Raw genomic sequence first — 25,418 nt, forward strand, 5'->3', positions numbered from 1 at the left:
CCGTAACTGATAACATGTAATCAGTTACTCTCCAACCCTTTATATTGACCCACTACTGAGTCTACCTTTAAACCTAACCTAACCTATGACCATCACCTGAGCAGTACTGCGCTGGACTGGTTCCACATCCACCATAGTGGCTGGAAGCGTGCTGGAAATGACAATGTGAAAAGAAAATATCCAAAGCCAGCACAGTAGTTAGAAGCAGTACAGTTTGGGATAGCACAATAGTGTGAAAAGTGTTTAAATTCACCACCCGTCTATCTGCCTATGAAAAAGATTGAAGTAATTGAAGAATTGCCTAAAGGATTGTGGTAATGTTAAGATCTGTAAGGGATTAAGACATGCATAGATTGTAGTGCCAGATTTGATTCACAAAGATTGAACTAACTGTGCATGAATGCTATCCTTCATATCCGAATGGCTCAAAGCTTTACTTAATTTAATCCTTGACATCACTTCGATGGGTATAATATAAAGCGGTCTTCCAAATGGTTTCACGTGAAACTGTCTGGGAGCTTTAATACTTAGTTTTATTGACATGGACACAGGAATAAAGTAGCATCCATAAAAAAATAATTAAAAAAAGAAGACAAACAAAGAAAAACCTTTAAAAAAAAATTTGACATTTGTTTTGGAGATACCTGATGACCTGGCGTAAGCAGCACTTGAGAATACTGGAGAGATATAGAGAGGAGGAAATAGGAAGAGAGAGAGAGATAGATAAACAAAGAGAGAGGGACAGACTGAGCGAAACACACACACACACAGAGGCTAAGTCCTAAATGGCACCGTATTCCCTACTAGTGTACTAGTGGTCAAGAGTAGTGCACTGTGTAAGGAACAGGTTGCCATTTGGCTCACACAAGAGAGAGGGACAATAGACAGACGGCACCTATGCCACGTTGGCAGCGCTCTGCAAAAAGAGGAGGTGGAGAGGTCAGATGCTGTGGCGCTATGGCTGCATCTAGATTCTCCAAACTCACAGATTTCAACAATGGGGGAGACTTCCTCTAGTCTAGCCAATGCTTGACAGGTAGTGCACACTTTGGGAGAAGTGTGAAGGAATCCGGACAGAGCCTTTGAGAAGAAGGGTACTAGGTCAGAGAGCGAGGGTCAAAACAATGGCCATGCCCCATCTCATTATCCTCCGTCCTCCCTTAGGATTCTCCGGGGTGAAGTTTCCCCTAGCTACAGATTTAGGATGAGCTTCCTCTCCCCCAATCCTAACCTTAACTATTAGTGGAGAAAATGCTAAAATAAGGGGCAAATGCACCCTTCTCCTTAGGACACTAGAGCTGCTCAACACCCCACATTTCTGGGATCAGCACCTTTCACATCAGTCCAACCCTCAAACACTACGACTGTCCCCACAAAAACTGTCTATGGATCAGTTATTAACAACGCTTCCCACTTCCCCCAAAAGCTCCAGGTTAGAAGCCACTCATAACCAAAGATCTAGGATCAGCTCATCCTCTCTCCCCAATCCTAAACAATCCTTAACCATTGTCCATTACAGGGAGGAAATAATACAAAACCATCCCTTGATCAGTGTTTAAAGTGAGCAGGGGTGGGAAAATCCGCCCATGTGGTCCCATGGTGGGACCGATGTCCCTAAAACCTATAGGTTCTCCCCAGGCTGGTACTGGGGCTCGGTGGAGGTAAAGTCATCTTCCAGGAAGCCCTGGAGGTACTCGAAAGTGGGCCGCTCCTCGGCATCCTTCCTCCAGCAGGTGAGCATGAGCTCGTGCATTGAGCTCGGGCACTCTCCGGGACAGGGCATTCGGTATCCGCGCTCCACCTGCTCCAGTACCTCCCGGTTCATCATGCCTGAAGGGAGGGGGTGGGGGGGAGGGTAGACCGCATTTGTCTATAAAGATTTTCTGAATTGTTTTAAAGAGTCATTTGTACAACTGTTCTAGGGCATATTCTGAATCTGCCACACGCCAAACAAAATCGAATTAGAGCTAAAAAACGATATATTTCAATGCAAACCCCTCCTTTATGAATACTATAATAAGCACATGGAACATACAAACCCTGCCCTTTCCGTTCACTTCTCAGTGCAATTGTATGTAAAGGCTAATCTTGGGCTATTGTTTAGTGAAAGTATATGGAACCCTGAAGAAGGCATTGTGTGTCGACATATTGGTGTTTTATAGCTATAGAGTGTGGGACTACCTTTAGAATTGTTTCATAAAGGAAAGTAAATGGTACCTGGATATGGCACTCTGCCTTTGGTGGCGAGTTCAGTGAGCAGGACCCCAAATGACCAAACATCTGACTTGATGGTGAAGCGGCCGTAGAGGGCAGCCTCTGGCGCCGTCCACTTAATAGGAAACTTGGCTCCTGGGGAAACAAAAATTTGGATTGATGACTCATGGTCTTTTATCAATGTACCTTTGACTATGGTAGCCAAAATGTCAGTGCTTTTAACTCAAAGAAATCAATAAAAGTACTTTTTCCTAAAACAAGGCTAGAGTTAAGCCTCTACAGTCTGCTGAAATGGAAAACGTGACTTACTTTTGTTGTTGTATTTTCCTCATTTCCAGTTGTCTGGTTGCGATATACATTTTTCCTTTCACTGCATGTTATTTAGCCCATTCATTACAATCACTGAAGTCACAGAGTGAGTCATCAAGAGACCAGTTGGAATGAAAACCAGGTTAAACAGGGCCCTCCAAAACCAGGTTTAGTATTTTAATGTTTTAGGCAAGTCAATTAAGAACAAATTCTTATTTACAATGACGGCCTACCAAGAGGAAAAAGGCCTCCTGTGGGGACAGGGGCTGGTATTAAAAATAACAAAACACATTTTAGGACAAGAGAGACACCACAACACTACATAAAGTGAGACCTAAGACAACATGGCCGCAACACAACATGACAGCAACACAACAGCAGCACAACATCCCCTCAGAGACACCAATACTCCTTAGCCGACCCACAAGAATGGAATGGTCTACCATATCAAAAGATTTGTCCAAGTCAATAAAAACAGCAGCACAACATTGCTTAGAGTTAAGTGCAGTGGTGAAATAATGTAGGACCTTTAAGGTTGCAGTGACAAATCCATAACCTGAGTGGAAAGCAGATTGCATACCAGAGAGAATACTATAGACATCAAGAAAGCCAGTTAGTTGATTATTGACAAGTCTTTCAAAACTTTTGATAAACAGGGAAAGATAGAAATTGGCCTATAACAGTTAGGATCAGCTTGATCTCCCCCTTTAAATAAAGGATGCACCGTGGCTGCCTTCCAAGCACTGGGATACTCCCCTGAGTGGCGAGACAGGTTAAAAAGGAACATTGTCGTGAACCATGGGATGGATGTAACTCTCACGCCCGCAGAGCTACAACAGGTTCTGGGATGGAGAGAGCAGGAGGCCAAGAAGATGGAGAGTCAACAGGACGGGAAGAGGAACAGGAGGGTAAGAGCTGAGAGACTTCGCAGCCAGCAGAGGAAGGAGGAAGCAGCCCCCAGTCTGTCAACACCATCATCACCGAAGATAGAGGCAGAATTTTTGCTTTTTCTGCAGAGCCTTTTTCGAGAACACCTCTCTCTTTTTGGAGCATTTTCTACTTGAGCTTTAATTGCTGTTTTAGCTGTTGGGATAGGAGCCTCTGCTTTTAACCCACAAGGAAAGGACCATATCATTTGTATTTTCCTTTAGGAGGAACAGGATTGGGTTTCCTCAATTTGGGAGCTAGGATATCCATAGGATAAGTAGACTCTCTGTAATGGGCTTTGCTTGAATAAACACATGCGGTGCATTTCCTCTTGAGAGGCCACTGACCGAAATAGACCGGAGAGTTTCCTCCCTTTGTTACCGGTGTGGGTCCATGCTTGGGGTGTGTATGAGAAATGTTTTAAGATGTTAGTCTAAGGCATGACACAATGTCTATACCTTGTTCGTCTCGTGGGAAACTAGGTCCCATTACAGTGCATAACTCCAGGTCCACGGGTGAAGGGTTTGTGACGCGCACCCGTGGGTGTAAAACTAAGGTATTTATTAAAGGATAAGTTGTTGAGAGGAGAAAGCATACTCACCACTCCATTTCCCTTGGTCTTATAGCCTTAGGAGAGCCTGACAAACTATGGGTCGCCCTACCCCAGAGCTGGACGCCCCACTGAGTGTTTTTTTATAAAAAAAGGTTTCTCCCACTCCAGCTGTGGCTGGTAACAGCGGGTTGCTGGGATCGGAAATGGGCTGCAAGGGCAACACCCGTAAGTATTAGGCCTGAAGCAGGGGTAACCTAGGCTAGATCATTAATCTCAAGGGAGAGGCGTGAGTCAGGCAAGACAACATGCAGAGTTTCATTGTTTCAAGTTCTTTCTAGACAATGCAACAATAATAAAAGATCAGAATATGAACGAATTAAATGGCTCAGTAGAATCGAATAAACATGTTAGTATAATACAGGAAGGCACACTTTATAGTACAATATTTACACATTTATCAGAGAAAGCGGGGATTGGCGGGTGTTTTAAATTTAGCAGTATTAGCAATAGTAAATAAGAGTCTGGTAGCAGCAATTGTGATGTGTGTGCAACTTGAATGTATTTGTGTGTGTGCATGAGTGTGGCAAGTAAGTCCAGGTGGTCATTCCAGTTCAAGTGTTCAGTAGTGTTCAGTAGTGTTGGAGCCAGTTCATTTTGTCTTTTTTTTTTTTTTTTTCATTTTTCATTTCATTTTATTTCATTTATCAAAATATTTGTTTATTTGATGATATCGCTCATTTAGAATATCATATTTCATTTCTATATACAGGTATGGTGTATGCATTATTATTTGGTGGTCTCTTATTATGGGCCTATGACATGAATTAGAAATAGGTCAACTACGCCCTCTAGCCTCAATTAGTTGGTGGTGCAGGTGGGCCCGCCCAGATGGCCACATACTGGTATAAGAGACAGGATGTAAGTCCTACGAGGGATGGCAAACGTTTGGGTCACCGGGTTGGCATACAGTTTTAATCTTGATCTTTTTCCATTTACCTGGAAAATTGGAACCTTTGTTTGCAATTGGTCCACATGACAGTATCTGCTGTATCAAAAAAGTCAGATGCATCCAGCTCAACGTCAAGGGCATCCAGTGCTAAAATGAAAGCACAGGCTGAGCACGCTGCTTTGAAAGCTAAAGCTGTAGTTTTGGAAAACAAACATGCTCTTTATATGGAAGAAACACAACAAGGCAAAAAAGGAATTGGTGGAAATGGAAGCTGAGCTGGCGTGGAGATTGTTGATTGTGGCTCAGGAGATGATTGTGGACTACAGGAAAAGGAGGACCAAGTACGCCCCCATTCTCATCGACGGGGCTGTAGTGGAGCAGGTTGAGAGCTTCAAGTTCCTTGGTGTCCACATCAACAACAAACTAGAATGGTCCAAACACACCAAGCCAGTCGTGAAGAGGGCACGACAAAGCCTATTCCCCCTCAGGAAACTAAAAAGATTTAGCATGGGTCCTGAGATCCTCAAAAGGTTCTACAGCTGCAACATCGAGAGCATCCTGACTGGTTGCATCACTGCCTGGTCTGGAAATTGCTCTGCCTCTGACCGCAAGGCACTAGAGGGTAGTGCGTACGGCCCAGTACATCACTGGGGCTAAGCTGCCTGCCATCCAGGACCTCTACACCAGGCGGTGTCAGAGGAAGGCCCTAAAAATTGTCAAAGACCCCAGCCACCCCAGTCATAGACTGTTCTCTCTACTACCGCATGGCAAGCGGTACCGGAGTGCCAAGTCTAGGACAAAAAGGCTTCTCAACAGTTTTTACCCCCAAGCCACAAGACTCCTGAACAGCTGAATGGCTACCCGGACTATTTGCATTGTGTGCCCCCCAACCCCTCTTTTTACGCTGCTGCTACTCTCTGTTTATCATATATGCATAGTCACTTTAACTATACATTCATGTACATACTACTGCAATTGGGCTGACCAACCAGTGCTCCCGCACATTGGCTAACCAGGCTATCTGCATTGTGTCCCACCACCCACCAACCCCTCTTTTACATGACTGCTACTCTCTATTCATCATATATGCATAGTCACTTTAACCATATCTACATGTACATACTACCTCAAATCAGCCTGACTAACCAGTGTCTGTATGTAGCCTCGCTACTGTATATAGCCTGTCTTTTTACTGTTGTTTTATTTCTTTACTTACCTATTGTTCACCTAATACCTTTTTTGCACTCTTGGTTAGAGCCTGTAAGTAAGCATTTCACTGTAAGGTCTACACCTGCTGTATTCAGCGCAAGTGACAAATAAACTTTGATCTGATGCATCAGCTGCCAAAATGCAAGTTTTAAAAGAATGAAAAATCCTCTGTTGCACAAACAAGAAATAGTTAAGTGGGTGAGAGTAAATAGACTGGACTGAAGCTTACCACAAAGCCTATGAGGCATTCCAGTGACTGTATGGAGAAAACTCAATGGGTGACAAAAGAAACTGGACCGAACTTGACCAAAATGCCTCTGAGGTGTTCATACAAATGATGGCACAAAATCCTGCACCAACACAGGGTTTACCTACTCCTACTGAATCTGGTAGCAGCAATTGTGATGTGTATGTAACTTGAATGTATTTGTGTTTGTGTGCGGCAAGTAAGTCCAGGTGGGTACAGGATCCAAACAGGGAGACCGACAAGCAGAGGTGTGGACTCGAGTCACATGACTTTGACTCGAGTCAGACTCGAGTCACAAATATGATGACTTGCAACTCGACTGACACCAATGACTCGTGACTTGACTTGGACTTGAGCCTTATGACTCGACCTGACTTGATACCCTCCCCAAGCCCAAATATTAAAAATGATGCTATTAAAAAAAGTGTGCAGCGCATCAACTCTTCATTTAACGGATTAAAGTTTGAATCGGACAGCAGCCAATGAAATTGTGCCAGCAGAGAAAAATTTGCGTGTGGCAGTGCAGAGGAACGTCGGCGGGTGAATTCAGATTAAGCAATTGGAAAGATGACACCCAAAATTATAATTTTCGGATATACAGACTACGCTGAAGTCAACAAAAAACGCATTGCAACTTGCAAAACGTGTGGGAAGAAAATTACAGATGGAGGCACAACAACTTCCAACTTTGTTCGACATTTGAAGCTGCACAAAGAACGGTAAGTCGTGGCTAATATAGCCAACAGCTATATATAACTTTGCTAGTATAGCATGTAGGCTAACATAACATTAAATCAATGAGCCTCCACACAGTCAGCCAGTGCGGGAATGTGATCATTGCACCCAAGATTGAGACCAGGCAAGATTGTGCTACTGCCCCGCTCAACACTTGTTTTTTAATTTGCTTACAGATTTGAACAATACCAGATGAACAAAAGTGTCACAAGTGAACCACAACAGTCTCAAATCTCACAGTTCATGGAGACCCGTGGTGTAGGGCAGTACAGAATCATCTACAGCAGAAAGCTATCAACAATGCAATGCTGTCCGACCTGGTTATCGATTGCAACTTGCCTCTGTCTATTGTGGAAAACAAGAGTTTGTCACTTTCTGTCAGTAAGTACAGCCCAGTGTGTCATAGAACATTGACATCAAAAGTAGAGAACCTTGCTACAGAGAGACGTTCAAAACTGAAAACTCAGTTGAGCAACACAGACCATGTTTCAGTCACAGTGGACATTTGGTCGAACCGAATGATGAGGGGGTTCCTTGGTGTCACTGTGCACTGTATGGAGAAAGATGGAGAGAGGATACAGTTCAAGTCCAATCTCTTGGCCTGTGACCGCTTCAAAGGCCCCTACATGGCCGAAAGAATCGTGAGCAATTTGAGGCCATATGTGGTGAGTACAGCATTAAAGATACATTTGACTATATCATTAGTGATAATGCTACCAACATGAGAAAAGCATTCACCGTGTGCTTCCCCATAGAACAAGAAGATGAAGTACATGACAAATATCACCTTGATGACCCAGAGCTCTGGAATGACCTAACCCTGGAACACCAGCAAACAGTGGATGCTGCTATTGCAAAAAAACAGCGCTTGCAGTGTTTTACCCACACTCTCCAGCTGGTGGTGGGAGATGGCTTGAAAGAAACAAAAGTGATGACACCTTCTCTTTCAAAGTTATCAAAAATCAGCTCACTGCTATATACAAGCACAACATTCAAAGAGGTGTTTGAGGCTGAATTTGGGGAAAGAGGCATCCCTGCTGCTGTCAACACAAGATGGAACTCAACACTGAGACAAGTGAAGGCAGTTATCCAATGTGACCATCTAAAGCTCAGTCATGTTCTAGAAAAGGCTGGACACAAGGAGTTGTTGTTCACAGTACAGAAGTGGAATAAGTTGAAGGAGTTGGTGGACATCCTGAAGCCATTTGGAGAAGCAACAGATATGACACAGGGGGAGAAGGTAGTCACAATCAGTTCTGCTGTTCCCTCGGTCCTGTCCCTGAATCACCACCTGGAGCAGCGGATGCCTCAAGTCCATTTCCTGAGCGGCCTGGTCAGAAGTCTCCAGGCATCCCTGAACAAAATATTTCTTGGAATCTTCATCAATGTGAAAATGGCCAGGACACAAGATGGAATCACTGCCCCCTTTTCAGATCCAGTCTACCTCAAAGCAGCTGCCTTGGATCCGGCTTTTTCTCTGATGTAGGTGGAGCACCATGTGCTGGTCAAGGAGGAGGTCAAGGAGGAAGTGGCACAAAGAGTTAAAGGTAAATATTATTGAGTTTAATGTAACTTTTTCTCATAATTTAATCCAATTGACTGCAACAATAATACTTTTTCAGTTTAACCCACTGCATCACCAATACCAGCCTTTTTGTTTCTGCTATGCTTTTACATGTTTTGCCAGAACTGATTCTGCAAGATGCTACAGGGACAAGAGCAAGCTGTGCCTCTTGTTGATGAGGAAGAGCGAGAGGACCATAGTCTTGGACAAGAAGGGCTGTTTGCAGCATACTGTCAGAGGCAGAAGAAAGCTGTTGGGACCACTCCAGCACTACAGCGAAGTCACTACCTTGACATATGCAAAGTACAGAATGCCCTCTTGTTCTGGGCAATGAACAGGAAGGCTCTTCCCTTACTGTCCCCGAGTGGCCATCAGGGTCTTGGCAGTGCCTGCCTCCAGTGCTCCGGTGGAGCGTGTCTTCAGCCATGGTGACATCATAGTGTGGCCTCATCATGCACAAATGACTGACAGACTTTCATCGAATATGGTCTTTTGCAAATGCAATGCATTATGGGGCCCTGAGATAAGATAAAAATGAAACTGTTTATGCATTACACACACACACACGTAGTCTTCCATGTTCAGGTTTTATCTCCCATCTTTGGGATCTGTATTTTTTTCTCAGACATTCAGGCCAGTGTTCAAATTGTAGGCCTACTTGAAGTTCAGTACCAGTTGTTTTGATGTACCTTTTAATAAATGATTGTAACTTTATGGCAGGATTGTTTTAGGTGTCTAGAGTATATCTGGAGAGAGATAGAGAGAGAGAGCACTACAATATTTTGTTTTTGCTGTCATATTGATGGGTCTTTCTCATGACTACCCATGTACTTCCATGGAAATATAAAGTTTATTTGGAAAGTAATAAATATATATATTTTTAAAAGCATTCATGATTTGCATAAATCTTATATACTATTACTCTTGTTAAATATGAAATGGTATTACATTTGGTGAAGAGCACATTATGGCTTGTTTAGGACTCGAAACTCAAAGTTTAGGACTTGATTTGAAACTTGACTCAGACTTGCCTGTCTTGACTTGGGACTTGAGTGCTAAGACTTGAGACTTACTTGTGACTTGTAAAACAATGACTTGGTCCCACCTCTGCCGACAAGCACAGCAGCCACAGCAGCAGCCACTAACACTCATAGATGGTGCTAATGTGCAAGCAACTCAAAGTGCAGGTTCAAACCAGGCTAATGCTACTAGCAACCAAGCTAATGTTACAAGCCACTAAGATAATGCTACCAGCTACATTGCTAATGATACAAGCAACCGAGATGCTCTCACCAATGCTATCCAAAGACAGAATGACATCACTGAATTTCTGATAAACAGCAGCAGCTCTCTCTACTGCAAGAGAGAAATAACAGTGTTCGATGGTGACCAACTTCATTACAGGTCATTCATTAAAGCTTTCCAACATGGTATTGAATGCAAAACTAACAACATGCAAGGCAGGCTTTATTATTTAGAGAAGTATACAAGTGACCAACCAAGAGAACTTGTTCATATTCATTTGCACATTAATCCAGCAACAGGATACAATGAAACAAGGAAAGAGCAGGAGTTCAACTGGCAATTCAAATAAAATTCTGCCTATATGGAAAAAGATCTGAGCTGGTCAGTCATTACACCAGAAGATGAGAAGGCATTGCGTTCTTATGCACTATTCTTTAGAGGCTGTTCTAACACAATGCAGGACATTAAAACACATGGAGGACCTGGAGAATCCAGCCAATCTCAGAGCTATTGTCTCAAAACTGCCATTCAAGCTCCAGGAGAAGTGGAGTTCAGGTGTGTGATTTTCAGGATCAACACAGTAGAAAAGCCCAGTTTAAAGACTTGGTGGAGTTTGTGGAGAAGCAGGCCCAAATGGAATTGGATCCAGTCTATAGTGACATTCAAGACACCACAGTTCAAAAGGTCAGGTTCCAAGTTTAAGTCCACAGACTCAATGCAAAGGGTTAAACCCTCCAGCAGGAAGAGCAGTTTTGCCACCACAGTTGGAGCAGTAACTGAAAAATCTGTGAAATCAAACTCCAGCACAGACAGAAAGCAAGACAACAACACATCAGGTGCCTTTAAAGAAACTGCATTTTCTGTGCCTTTAAAGAAACTGCATTTTCTGTGACCGTGATCATGCATTGGAATTCTGTCAGAAGTTGAAACATTAGGCCAAAACTAGAAGAAAGTTGAATTTCTCAAAAGCAAAAGCTTCTACATTGGATGTCTCACAAGGGGACATTCAGTATGAGTAAGAACTGTCAGAAGCACATGACCTGTCATCAGTGTAATCAAAAGCACCAAAGTTTGTTGCACTTTGAAAGGGAAAAGAAAAACCACCAGCAGGCTGAGGCGGCGGCTCCTTCAGAAGCCACTGAAAAGGCACTAGTGACAAGTGTAATGGTCCCCTTAAATGTCAGCAGTCATACTAGGGCCGGTAGGAAAGAGTGTGCTCTCACCATTGTACCACTTCAGGTCAAACTCTCAAAAGGGAGCAAAATTGTGCAAACATATGCTTTCCTTGACCCTGGGAGGAAAGCAATGTTTTGCACTGAGGAACTGATGACTCAGCTTAAATGCTAAAGGTAAGAAAATGGAGATCCTTCTTAAGACAATGGACCAGGAAAAGCCTGTCTGCAGTCTCAAGGTCACCGGGTTAAGGTGGCTGGTCTCAAGAGCAACACTTTCCTTCAGTTGCCAGACATCTACGCACAACCAAGTATCTATGTCACCAAAGACAACATTCCCTCGCCGCAAGACAACCTCAGACGGTGGCCGTATCTTAGGGATGTTGAGTTGACCCAAATCAATGCCAATGTTGAGCTACTGATTGGTCTGAGTATGTGAGTGAAGTGGAGCTGGAGCGGAGAGTGCCCAAATTGACTAGAGCGTGGAGCGAGTTTCCGAAAAAGCTGGAGCGTCGGCTTTCTCACCCAATCCAATTTAGCTCCAATACCGCTCACTTCACCAGCTCAGGGCATGCCCGGTCCAGCATGCATCTATAGGCTACTTGTGCGCTGCTATAGCCCCTTGCTTTAGCTACTGGTCTGGTAGTTCGTAAAAAAAAATATTTTCATAAAGAAACTGTTAAAACACACAGGTGCAGAATCAAGGTGACTTACAAAGATAAGGAGGACCAAGAGCAAGAGGGAATGCGGTAATGTAGGTTCCACAATAGCAGAATCATTGTTGAATCTGAAAAGAAGCGTATGCAGAAAGCATGATGGTGTACTACGTGCACATGCTAACAGAAAGGAATGAGGTGGTTTGCTAGCTAAGTGTGTCATTGTAGAAAAGTATTTCTAAACAAAAAAATCAGATATCTTAACCTTTTCATTTCAGATTCAAATATCTCTAACCATCACCCCAGCTAATTCTTTTATGCTCGTGATGTCAGAATGCACTCACTGTTCCAAAATGCAATTGTTACACAACAGGACAGTTAACCCGCGCTGCCCTCAAACCAAGACACACACGGGCTGCTAATCATCTATAGGCTATATTTCAACTTGAAATTATTTTCAAACAAGTTTTATTTTCTAACAGTTTGAATTGAGGTGTGTTCCATCTCCTAATTAATTCACATAGAAGTAGCCAAATTTATGTTTGAGGCTTTACTGAACCGGACAAACTTCTGTTTTCGACGAGAGCCTAAGCACCTCCCCATTGTTTCCCCAGACTAAGTATGCAGACACAGTCTAGCACACACTTTTTACCCCTGGCACATTATCTGGCTGGCGATTGCATTGCCTTCATTGTTGTTTTCCTTTCCTGGACGTGTGCGTTCCAATCAAAGTAAGTACCTTATTTTCTGTATATCGTAGTGTCGTTTCTACTGTTGCATACCGTATGTATGTATGTATGTATGTATGTATGAAGAATAATGTATTTACTTTTTTATTCACGTTTTCAAGTACTGGTCACAAATCATGCACTCCGATTCTTGCATAGATTGTAATGGAGACATATGATGTGTTGTAAAATACTTTTTTGAAGGTTGTACTGATTATGATGAGCTAATGCTAAGCTATTTGCCAGCTGTGTGGCGCCATGTTTGTTGACATTATACAATGCATTCTAGGTGTCACATAAATCTGTCAGAACAAAGATGTTCTAAAAAATGAGGTGATGGCTGGTTCACTCATCTTTCGCGTAAAACTTCCAGAAGTGAATGATGGTAGACAACAAGCCCCCTTCAACATGCATACTGCAAAGGTATCAAACTCATCTTGTCTCTTCTTATCTTTGGTTGATCCGAAAAAGAAAAGAAAAACATGGTGGCGGACTAATGTAATGTAGCCTACATTTTCCGGTTTGGATGATTGTGTTACGCTGTCGCCAATTTTGTGTATGTCTTAACATTACTTCCAGAAAGAAACAAGTCACATTCAGAACATATGTTGTAAGGACTGTGTTTGTGCAAAATGTTTCTGTGAAAAAAACAGTGTTGCCAGCTCAAACGCTGACTGCTTCAATCGAAACTAGACGTTGTAAATAAGCTGTCACGTCTCCTGCGTTCAACGTCGCCGGTTTACTAAATCACTGGCTCTGAAAACCATCATTACGCACACCTGGCACCATCATAACACGCACCTGTGCCTCATCAGGAGACACACCTGGACTCCATCATTTCACTGATTACTTACCCTATATCTGTCACTCCCTAAGTTCCATTCCCCAGGCAGTATTGGTTATGCGTTTCATGTCCAGACGATACTCTTGTTTTGTATCGTTCCATGTTTCTGGTATTATTAAAACGCACCCCCTGCACCTGCTTCTCGACTCCCAGCGTCTCCGTTACATAAGGGTTCTAAATCACACCGGTTTGAGCGTACACTGCAGGGAACACTGTAGAATGATCACACCCATGTGTTTGTACGCGTCAAAGGGTTAAAAAATGTTTAGTTAATTTTCATTATATTATTGATAGGACTAACATATGTGACCCGTTTCAAGAAACTAGTCATATGTCGCGGGTCACTACTTCACAGGAGAGCCGTTTGAACGTAAACTTTATTATTTAAATCAAAATGCATTTTTTGGCAGAAATGCCTTCTCGAACATGTGAACTTTCATGTGCCTTACTAACAAACTTGTATGCCATCTGTAAAAACAAATAAAATTGTTAACATTTCGAGCCTAGTTGGTTTAGCCATGATTGGCTGAGAATGAGTGGGCTGGACATGCCGAGAGATGAGTTTGGATTGGTCTGCCATATAGCACGCTTCTGACTATTGGAGCTGGTCAGTATGTCTAGGTAATCCTCTCTATCGCATTTTTTTTTATGTATAGCGTAGTAAAGTTAGTGTTCTGTTAGCTGGCTGGCTCGCTAGCTAACATTATGTGTATGCTCTCCATTTTCTGGAGGATCGAGTTTTGAAATCAGTGGAATTCGAGTATAATAGCTAAGGAGATGGAGAAAAGACCTGTCTCCGGATTAAATCGTCAAACTAAGGGCAACCATGGCCCTTCAACACCACTTCCAGCAGCATCTGGTCTCCCATCCAGGGACTGACCAGGAATAACCCTGCTTAGCTTCAGAAGCAAGTGGGATACATTTTTCCAAAGAACATTTTTGAAAGAATGTATAAAGCCATTTTTATAATATGGTACTTAGGCTCCATTTATGGTTATGGTAATTGTTTTGCTTAGAGCAGTAAGCAATTATGGGTTGTTGGGTTGGAGCCCGTTTTCATATTTCCTTGGTTATGCAAATATTTGTTTATTCATATCAAATGTTATTTGTCACATGTGCCGAATACAACAGGACCTTACCGTGAAATGCTTACTTACAAGCCCTTAACTCTTTCTTGAACGGCACTGTTGGTTAAGAAAATATTTACAAAATAAACTAAAGTAAAAAAAAAAGAGAAAAAAAGTGACAATAAAATAACAATAATGAGGCTATATATTGGGGGTACCAGTACCGAGTCAATGTGCGGGCGTACAGGTTAGTCAAAGTAATTTGTACATGTAGGTAGGGGTAAAGTGGCTATGCATAGATAATAAACAGCGGGTAGCAGCAGTGTAAAAACAAAGGAGGGGGGGTGTCAATGCAAATAGTCCACGTTGCCATTTTATTAATTGTTCAGCAGTCTTATGGCTTGGGGGTAGAAGCTGTTAAGGAGCCTTTTGGACCTAGACTTGGTGTTCCGGTACCGCTTGCCGTGCAGTAGCAGTGAGAACAGTCTATGACTTGGGTCACTGGAGACAATTTTAGATGACATTGAGAATATCATATTTGATTTCTATATATACACACCGTAATTTCCGGACTATTAAGCACACCTGAATATAAGCCGCACCCAGGGGCGGAAATCCCGGGGGGGACGGGGGGGACACGACCCCCCCATCCTGGGAAAAATATGATTTGTCCCCCCCAATATATCACTGAAACATAACTATGTAAGTTAAATAATATTAATAATACGCAATGAAAGCAATTGTGCTGATTATAGACACTTAATAGCGCGTTTTTAAGTTTCAAAAGATTGCGACCCCCCCACCCTTTGCCTCACAATGGTTTGATCCACTGCCAGTTCCTTAGCTTGCTAGGTAACGTAGAGGTCGTATCTACTGTCTGAAAGGCACTCAATGCACGTAACTGACGTGAGGTTCATCCAGTCAATCACACACACACACTAGCTGAATATGCAGAGCTAGCGGGCAAATATTAACTATTAAGCTAGCTAGTACCTATTCCATTTATGTGGCCTCGTCAAAGATGGAATCTTTGCTATCGTCAATTTATTCCAAGATCAGCATGATAAGGTTAGCGATAAACTGAAGTCCAAACTGAACAGAACTACACTCTCTTCTTACCATTGTCTTAAATATATTTAATGGTCTCGTTGCAAAAGCTAAATTGTCGCAAGGGAACTTTATTTATTTATTTTATTTCAACTTTATTTAACCCGGGTAGCAAAGATTATAGCAAACACCACTGAAACGGAATTGGTGCTCGCTAGCTTTGCAAATTCAGCTATTGTTGGAAGCCAGCCAATATGAAACAAACGATTAAAATTACAAAAGGTTGCAGCATATGTTGTGTAAATGATGAACTCATACAGCTGTCAACTCTTGTCATTTTAATCCGTTTCACATTTGCTAGCTACCTTTTAGATCGAAGTCCACATAGAATGATAGAAGATAAGATGATAGAAGCCCATCTCCTACTGTAAATAACCTACACACTGTGTGTGTGTGTAGCCAGCTAGGTAGAAAAATGGCAGAAAAAAGACTGACATCAGAGTATTTTTCAGTACACCAAAACGCAAAGTAAGAACCCTAGTAGCCTAATATCTCAAAGACTAGTTGATAAAATGTTCATAAGAAAGAAGTGAAATGCTAATAGAAATGTTTCACATTGATGTCATTAGGCAGAGCAGGCAACAGATGGTACACAGACAGCAGAGTTGGGGACAGATATGCAGGGACAGACTGGCAGAGACAGGGAGTCTCAGGTAAGTTTGAGTCTTTGTTTGGCAACATTATGAAAGGTTCTAATTTTTTTAAACTTGTAAAATAGGGACATAATTGGAAAATGCCATAGATACCCCCACTCTCAACTTACTGAACTAAGATTTGTTTAAGGCAATGGTATTGCTGTTTTGATTAATTGTGTAGTTTTGGGTACCGGTAGTTAGGAGTACGGCAAACACCTTATTTCTTTTCTAGGAGACAGACTGAGTCAGTGAGGGTGGTGAAAGGGAAAGAGCCAGGGAGAGAGACTTCAGAGGACAGTGTCACAGCCACGGCAGGAACAGGTGTCACCCTTGTTGCCAGCAGCACCAGTATAGGGGACAGTGGCACAGCATTGTCCAGTTACCTCAGTGATGGCACAAAACCATATCAGCCACACCCACAATTTATAGAACCGCAAACTCTTGCCAACAGAGTGTTGACGTTTCATTATAACCCATCAATAAAAGGAGTGTTGTGTTTTCACTGTAGCCAAGGGTTTTCAAGCCAGCCATCTTTTGGCCAAAGAGCAGATGCTGCCTTCATTAGTGCAGGATTTAGGAACTGGAGAAAAGCCATTGAAAAATTCACAGCACATCAAAACTGCCAAACCCACCGCCACTTTGTAACTGTAACAGCACACCAGCTAAATCCAATCAGTGCCCAGTTATCCAGCGCGTGGGGTAAACAGCAGGAGGACGCAAGGCATTGCTTGATGAAAATTGTTAGTTCGGTGCGGCATGTAGTAAGACAGAGACAAGCCTTTAGAGGCCACACGGATGACAGTGGGAATTTATACCAGCTTTTGAAACGTAGGGCAGAAGAGCATGACCCCATTTTACTGAAGTGGTTAACAGAGCGTACCACAATGTACACAGGCCCCAAAGCACAGAATGAAATTCTGAACATCATGGCCAATACAGTCATTCAAGGCATTGCAGCTGAGATTAGGTCTCTTCCGATTGTACAATTTTCAGTAATTGTTGATGGTACTCAAGATGTCTCTGGTGCTGAACAGGAGAGTGTCTGCCTGCATTATGTTGACCATGACCTTGTCCCTCACAAGGAGTTTATTGGGCTATACAGGGTGTCGGAGACAACAGGCGAGGGCATTGCGAAAGTGGCAACTGATGTGTTGTTGAGGCTCAATTTGCCCATGTCTGGCTTACGTGGGCAGAGCTACGATGGTGACTCTAAACATGGCAGGAAAATACACAGGTGCACAGGCAATTGTGAGGAGGCAGCAGCCATTAGCCCTCTATGTGCATTGTGGAGCACACTGTGTAAATCTGATTACACAGGCTGGCTGCACAGCCTCCCCACTGATCCGGGATTCCCTTTCTTGGGTCCATCAGTTAGGTGTCCTCTATGGCCAGTCAGGAAAGTTTAAGAGCATGTTTGAATCAATTGCCACGTCCAAAGATACAAATCTGACCACCCTGAAACCCCTATGTCCAACGAGGTGGACTGTGCGGAATACTGCTATTAGAGCTGTGCTAGGGCAGTATGAGCGGGTACTAAGCAGCCTAGAGGAGATGGCAAAAACTGCATCCAAGACAGCTTCAACTGCCAGTGGCTTATTCGAGCACTTCAGCAAAGGCAAGACTGTGTTGGGCCTCACAATTGCCTCTGCTGTTCTTGGAGAGCTTGAATGTCTAAACATTTCACTGCAGAAGAAAACTCAGACTGTCTCTGGTATGCAGGCTGCAGTCGAGTGTGTGCGGTCATCTCTTAGGGGCAAGAGAAATGACGAAAGCTACCTTGCACTGTATGAGAAAGCAACAACATTGATTGACTCTAGTGAATCCATTGAGACGCACTCAAGACGATTTGCTGGCAAAACAGTGGATCACTATAGGGCAGAATTTTTTTAAGTGTTGGATGGTGTGGAGGTTCAGTTTGGCGACCGTTTTGACCAGGACAGTCTAAACGTCCTGCAAAAGTTGGAAAGAGCGCTTCTCACGGGGGAGTTGGATGAGTCTCTAGATCAGTACCCAGAGCTGAACATAGATTCTCTTTCAGTGCAGATCCCTCTCTTTCACAACAAATACCCCTGTAGCAGCAGTGGAGAGGCAGCAGAGGTCCTCAGGAGGCTTCCAGTGGAGGTGCGGGGGTTGTTTGACCAAGTTGAGGTGCTGATCAGAATTTTGTTTGTGGTGCCAGTGTCTTCATGTGAGGCTGAGAGGAGTTTCAGTGCACTCCGCAGGTTGAAGACTTGGTTACGGGCTAGCATGGGCCAAGAGAGACTGAACGGCGTAGTTGTCTGTAATGTACATAAAGACAGGCTGGACAGTCTCAAGAGGGAAAATATCTGCCAGCAATTTGTTGGATCCATTGAAACCCGCAAACATATGTTCGGTTCTTTTGTTCAGTAGTGTGTATAGCAGTGAGGGGTACTACAACCCCTGCATATTTTGAGGCAAGGCAGGCAAGGTTTTGAGCGGTCCTCAGGGACCTCCACCCCCTCTATATTATATGTAAAGTTACTGGAAACCTTGTAGTACTGAATACGTTCATTACACTTTTTTATTTCACAGACCCCTTGCAATTACACCAGGGACCCCTAGGGCTCCATGGACCCCTGTTTGAGAACCCCTGGTGTATAGTATGATATTTGTTCTTTTGTTTAGTAGTTTTCAGTTTTTAGTACATGGCAGTACACTTACTAATTATTTATTTAATGTTATTTTATTTAAAATTGCATACTTTGTGTGACATACTTGTCCATAGCTGCTGTTTGAAGAGTTGAGACACAGACTGAAGGATATTTTTGTTGATTTATTTGGGTTATTCATTTTGCTTTTAGAACTGTACTTATTTTTAGCTTTTTGTTCTTGTAAAGCTATTGTAGTAGACTCAGGCCAGTGGCACATATTTAATGACTTTATAAATGTATCAGAAAAAGTAAAATTAAAAGGTCAATTCAATGCGGAGAACAACTTTGTGATGTTACTGAATGGAGATTATTTTAGACGAGATCACACCATGTTCATTGTATTTACGAAAACTGCACCCATACAGTGTACAGTACCATTGCCACCTGCTGGCCTTTCTTGGTATTGCTGGTTGTAAATACAAATACCTGCAGACATACTGGACTGATAAGGAACACTGCTATAACTATTATTAGTAGTAGTATTATGATGATTTAAACATTTGAACAAGTTGGGACAACCCTTCTGTTAACTACTGTACCTATCAATTATCCAGTAGTAGTAATTATGGTTCCTCAATATACATTTAACATATTACAACGTAGGCTATGTGTTACAGCACTACTTTTGGTGTCCCCCTCAGGAATTGCTCTTGAGAAAATGTAATGTAATTGTCCCCTCCAAAGTTGATGTCAGATTTTCGCCCCTGGCCGCACCCACTGAATTTAAAAATATATATTATTTTGAACATAAATAAGCCGCACATGTCCATAAGCCGCAGGTGCCTACCGGTACATTGAAACAAATCAACTTTACACAGGCTTTAACGAAACACGGCTTGGTAACAAAAATAAATAGGCTTTAACGAAACACGGCTTGTAACAAAAAATTAAAAATATCAGTAAGCTTTAGTTGTCTTTTTGCACTGAGTCAATTCCTCACGCTGCTGTTTCCAACGTCTTATAATCGACTCATTAAGACCAAGCTCCCGTGCAGCAGCTCTATTTCCTTTTCCAACAGCCAGATAAATCGCCTTCAACTTGAAAGCTGCATCATATGCATTTCTCCGTGTCTTTGCCATGATGAGGGTGACAAAATGACTACCGTAATCAGAATGATGGGAAGTTTGAGAGCGCTCGATTTAATCTAAACAGTAAACAAAAAAGTTGTTTGACCTTAACCCGTTCGGCAATTTCATTGGTCTAATGAAATAGTCATGCTGCCAAAAAAGTGAGCACGTCACAGAATGTGTTTTTTTGGAGAAAAAAAAATTGAAAGCGGGAAAAATCCATATATTAGCCGCGTCATTGTTTAAGCCGCGAGGTTCAAAGCCTGGGAAAAAAGTTGCGGCTTATAGTCCGGAATTTACGGTAGGTATGGTGTACGCATTATTTGGTTATGAGATCTCTTATTATGGTCCTATGATTTGAAATAGAAATAGGTCAATTATGCCCTCTAGCCTCCATTAGTTGGTGGTACGGGTGGGCCTGCCCAGATAGCCACCTATTGGGTATAAGAGACAGGAAGTATATGTATTTGTATTTATTATGGATCCCCATTAGCTGCTGCCAAGGCAACAGCTACTCTTCCTGGGGTCCAGCAAAATTAAGGCAGTTACAATACATTCACAGACTGTATGCCCTCAGGCCCCTACCCCACCACTACCACATATATACAGTACAAAATCCATGTGTGTGTATAGTGCGTATGCTATCGTGTGTGTATGCATGTGTCTGTGCCTATGTTTGTGTTGCTTCACAGTCCCCGCTGTTCCATATTGGGTTTATTTTATCTGTTTTTTAAATACAATTTTACTGCTTGCATGAGTTACTTGATGTGAAATAGAGTTCCATGTAGTCATGGCTCTATGTAGTACTGTGCGCCTTCCATAGTCTGTTCTGGACTTGGGGACTGTGAAGAGACTTCTTGGCATGTCTTGTGGGGTATGCATGGGTGTCCGAGCTGTGTGCAAGTAGTTCAAACAGACGGCTTGGTGTATTCAACATGTCAATACCTCTCATAAATACATGCAGTTATGAAGTCAATCTCTCCTCCACTTTGAGGCAGGAGAGATTGACATGCATATTATTAATATTAGCTCTCTGTGTACATCCAAGGGCCAGCCGTACTGCCCTGTTCTGAACCAAGTCCTTTTTTGTTGCACCTGACCACACGACTGAACAGTAGTCCAGGTGCGACAAAACTAGGGCTGTAGGACCTGCCTTGTTGACAGTGCCTTATCATGGACATACTTCTCCCCATTTTAGCTACTGTTGTATCAATATGTTTTGACCATGACAGTTTACAATCCAGGGTAACTCCAAGCAGTTTAGTCACCTCAACTTGCTCAATTTCCACATTATTTATTACAAGATTTAGTTGAGGTTTACAGTTTAGTGAATGATTTGTCCCAAATACAATGCGTTTAGGTTTAGAAATATTTAGGACTAACTTATTCCTTGCCACCCACTTTGAAACTAACTGCAGCTCTTTGTTATGTGTTGCAGTCATTTCAGAAGTAAGGCCTACCAGGAGTGAAAAATGTTTGGGATACCGAGTTGGCATACATTTGAACCACATATGTTTTACCTTGATCGTTTTAGTTTACCTGGAATATTAGAACCTTTGTTTACCTTGCACTTATCATTACGGATTCTACAAATAAAATGTTTTAAGTTTTATTCATGACGTCATCGGTTTCATTTGAATTCTAGGGTTTCTAATTGGCTTTTGGATGCGTCCCAATCTTGCAACTGCTTTTCCCATGGCTATTCAAAAACCGCTACAAGCAGTCTCACGGCTTGTAGATAGAAACTCTCTGAGCCTGTTGGTATAAGATCTCATTCTCCGATACCGTCTGCCTAAAAGTAAGGGAGTGAACAGCTCGTGGCTGGGGTGTGTGGGGTCCTCGATGATGCTGCAGGACTTCCTCAGGCACTGTTTCAAGTAGATGTCCTGGATGGGTGGGAACACGGCCCCAGTGATGTACTGGGCCATCTTCACCACCAGCTGGAGGACCTTGTATTCGTGGACGGAGCAATTTCCGTACCAGGCCGTGATGCAACCGGTCAGAACACTCTCGATGGTGCAGCGGTAGTATTAGGAGAGTACCCGGGGGTGGCATGACACATTTTTTCAGCTGCCTTAGGAAGTAGAAGCACTGTTGTGCCCTCTTGACAAGAGTGGTGGTGTTGTTGGTCCATGTCAAGTCCTTGGTGATGTGGATGCAGAGGAACTTAAAACTGTAGTCTCTACTGCAGTTCCATTGATGTGCGATGTCTTTGCTTCCTGAAGTCAACAATCAACTCCTTTGTTTTGCTGACGTTGAGGGAGAGGTTGTCCTGGCAGCACAATGTCAGTTCACGTACCTAGAGATATTGGACCCAGACCAGAGCCTTATCCTCTAAGACGGGAAGTTGGCCACTTTATACACAGAGACCAGTTGGAAGGAAAACCAGGTTAAACACGGGTCCTCCAAAACCAGGTTTAAGACACACAACTACAGATGTGACCTGGACTGAAGCCTTACCCTGTCTGGCAGTGTACTCGTTGTCCTCTATGAGGCGGGCCAGGCCAAAGTCGGCCACTTTACACACCAGGTTGTCTCCTACGAGGATGTTGGCAGCCCTGAGGTCTCTGTGGACGTAGTTCATCCTCTCTACGTATGCCATCCCTGCTGCAATCTGGGAGAGTAGAGGGGAAATGAGATGAAATGAGAGGGAGAGAGAGTTAGAGGATGAGAATGGATAGAGGGAAAAGGATAAAAAGTGAGAGGAAGAATAGATACAGCAGAAAGAGGGACAATCAGGGAATAAGGTGAAGAAAGGAGGGGAACAAAAGAAGATGGCAAAATAACTTAAATTGACTTAAATAATTTAATTACATGAAAAAGGTATAATCAACATTGCACTGAATGTCCCACCTGAGATGCCATATCCACTAGCTGGGGTAGACGTAGCAGCTTGCCCGTGTCACCTTTGAGGAAGTCCAACAGGCTACCTGTGGGAGCGACAGCGTTATCAGCATACTGAGAGAGAGAAGGCAGGAGGGAGGGAACACAAGAACAAGATGTGTGTGAGCATGCACATGCCAGCTTGAACCATAGTCCATTGTAGTCAGTGATGATGAAGTGTGTGTGTTTGTGTGTCTCATGTACTAAGTAAGTGATGATTATGATTACGTGGCACCCTATTCCCTACATAGTGCAATACTTACGTGATAATGTGTGTGTTTGTAACAATAGTGGTAGCCACATCTGTTCTATAACCCCATCCCTGGAAGCAACGTTATTTTTGGAAACGATGGACAGCCATACTGATAATAATGATGATGTGTGGTCTACAGTTACCTTGGGTCATGTACTCAGTGACGATGTAGATGGGTTCCTCAGACACCACAGCGTAGAGCTGCACCAGTTTCTCGTGTCTCAGCTTCTTCATGACCTGCGCCTCCTGGAGGAAGGCCTCTGGGGACATGGTGCCTGTCTTCAGGGTCTTGATGGCCACCCGCGTTGTACCGTTCCACTTCCCTGTGGAAACACAAAAGCTATAGGTCAGAGACCCTAGCCAACATAGCTAAAGGAGTAAATTATTTCTCTCGGCGACCCAGACAATCCATGGTACAGGCGCACGTTTCTGCCACAAGCAACCACACAGTTCTTATATGAAGTTATAGGTGAAATACATGAAATTGGAATGAAAAGTAGAGCCTGACAGATATGGTATTTTTGGATCCGATACCGATTGTTTTTAGAATGAAAATATTCACGATAACCGATATATCTGCTGATATTTGTATTATTATAGCTGGAATATTTGTATTGTTTTTACAAATCTGTATGATTGTGCTTAAAACAGCCCTTCAAAAGATACTCAGAAAGCAGTTTTTTTTCATTTGAGGAAAGAGCATTAATGTAAGCGCCACATTGAATTTAAGAGCACAAGAAAGACAAGATTGTTTTTGATGGAAAAACTGTGTGTTACTCTAGTGAAAGGAGGATAAACTGCACTGATTCCAGCAAAATGTGTATCTGAAGACTGAGCTGCCTCATGCTAGCCAGCTGGAAAACAACGACATAGGACATATTTTCAATATATTGGTATTTAGCCATGTTTTCACTGATTTCTGGTAGTTGTCACTTAAAAAGGAAAAACATCAATCACAACATTTGCGGCTGGCACAGCGCTGCCTCTCGCCCCAAGTGTTGCCTCAGTGAATGGTCCTTGCTATCCGGGTTCCTTGGGACGTCCCTACCCCATTGAAGTAGAAATACAAAATGGTTACAGTAAGGGTTAAGGTTTGGGTTAGGTAAGGTAAGGGTTATTGTTAGGGTATGGGTTAGGGTTTAGCGAAGAGACATCCAAGGATTCAGGATAGCACTAACCCTCAGTGAACGGAGTCAAGTACTCTCACACAGCTAGTTAGCTGGCTCGATGGGGATGGCAAAACGTGAATTTGGACCAGTCCCTGACAAGAAACAAACCAAACATCAAAACGTAGCTACAGAGCGCTACTTTGTAACCTGCTATGTTTTTTTTAATGTCTCTGAAAACTGAATGACAGAGCTTGAGTAATACCCTTTGCAGAGAGGAAACATTACACACCAGATTTCACAGGCTTCACTAAAGGGCTGTAGCTCTGTACCACAGAGTTGAACATTCTTAGCACGGCACTTACTGTACATTTGGGCATAGCATCCATAGTTTGTCACGACACCCAACACGATACCATGACACTCCATGTAACAGTATATGGCCAGTGTGCAGTTTTGGGCACTTTATTGAGCTGGCAAGCTTCTACCCACTCAGCACTTACTGTAAAAGCAATAACAGTAAAAGCCAATTTATGCGGTCTGGAGGCTCCGTATGGAGGGTGTGCCACAATTGTGGAGCCTCCGGAGGCCAAATCAAGCTCTGTACCTCATTGCCATGAGCCTGCTAAATTTTGTAACAATGCGAAGGGCTCTGTATAGCTCCACATTGACATGATTGGTTGATGGTAGGTGGGGGCAGTATGTACTGTACAAACACAAACTCACTTCCTTGACACCTTCCTTAATGTCAATGCGGAGCTACACGGAGGTTCCGCAATTGTCTCACCACATCCGTCCTGAGCTTTCGGACCGCATTGCCGGATCAAGCATAAATCGACTTTTATACAGTGTCCAGCATTGCTGTAGCGCGCCAAGGCTAGATAGGCTTAGAATGCCTTTTTTTCTCCAAGCGTGTTCTCTGCATTTTATAAAATCAAGCCTTTTTGGTGGATTACATACAGATACAAATACATCCGTAAAAGGCTAATGTGTGCACGCGCATCTTACCCATCCAGACCTCTCCAAAACAGCCCTGGCCCAGTTTGAGGTCGAGGTGGAGCGATTCCCGTGGGATTTCCCAGGCATCGCGGGCCAGGCCCTGGGTCTGAGGCTTCAGCACGGGACACACCTCCGTCAGACAGTGGCACAGCCCGTCTGCATGCTCTGGGGTTAGGTAGGGAGAGATAGAAAGAGGCATACTGTTACCACCTAGACATTTAGCACTGTCCACCCTTGTTACCACTTTTCCACATTAGGCAGTAGAAGCAGAGTTTTC

General features: G+C 43.1%; 1 protein-coding gene across 1 annotated transcript in view; it reads right to left on the reverse strand.

The window, feature by feature from the left end:
• Positions 1-512: 512 nt before the first annotated feature.
• The window catches only part of LOC106565074 (proto-oncogene tyrosine-protein kinase Src), a 39,438-nt gene continuing 14,532 nt past the window's right edge, over positions 513-25,418 (reverse strand). The window contains exons 6-11 of the mRNA XM_082958996.1: positions 25,151-25,306; positions 23,180-23,359; positions 22,754-22,830; positions 22,361-22,514; positions 2,218-2,349; positions 513-1,830 (exon numbers count right to left, since the gene is read on the reverse strand). Of these exons, the coding sequence (XP_082815122.1) occupies positions 1,622-1,830; positions 2,218-2,349; positions 22,361-22,514; positions 22,754-22,830; positions 23,180-23,359; positions 25,151-25,306 (908 nt within the window). The 3' untranslated portion in view covers positions 513-1,621. The remainder of the gene's footprint in view (positions 1,831-2,217; positions 2,350-22,360; positions 22,515-22,753; positions 22,831-23,179; positions 23,360-25,150; positions 25,307-25,418) is intronic.

Source organism: Salmo salar, chromosome 12 (genome assembly GCF_965601325.2).
Source record: "Salmo salar chromosome 12, fSalSal1, whole genome shotgun sequence".
Classification (NCBI taxonomy): Eukaryota; Metazoa; Chordata; class Actinopteri; order Salmoniformes; family Salmonidae; genus Salmo; species Salmo salar.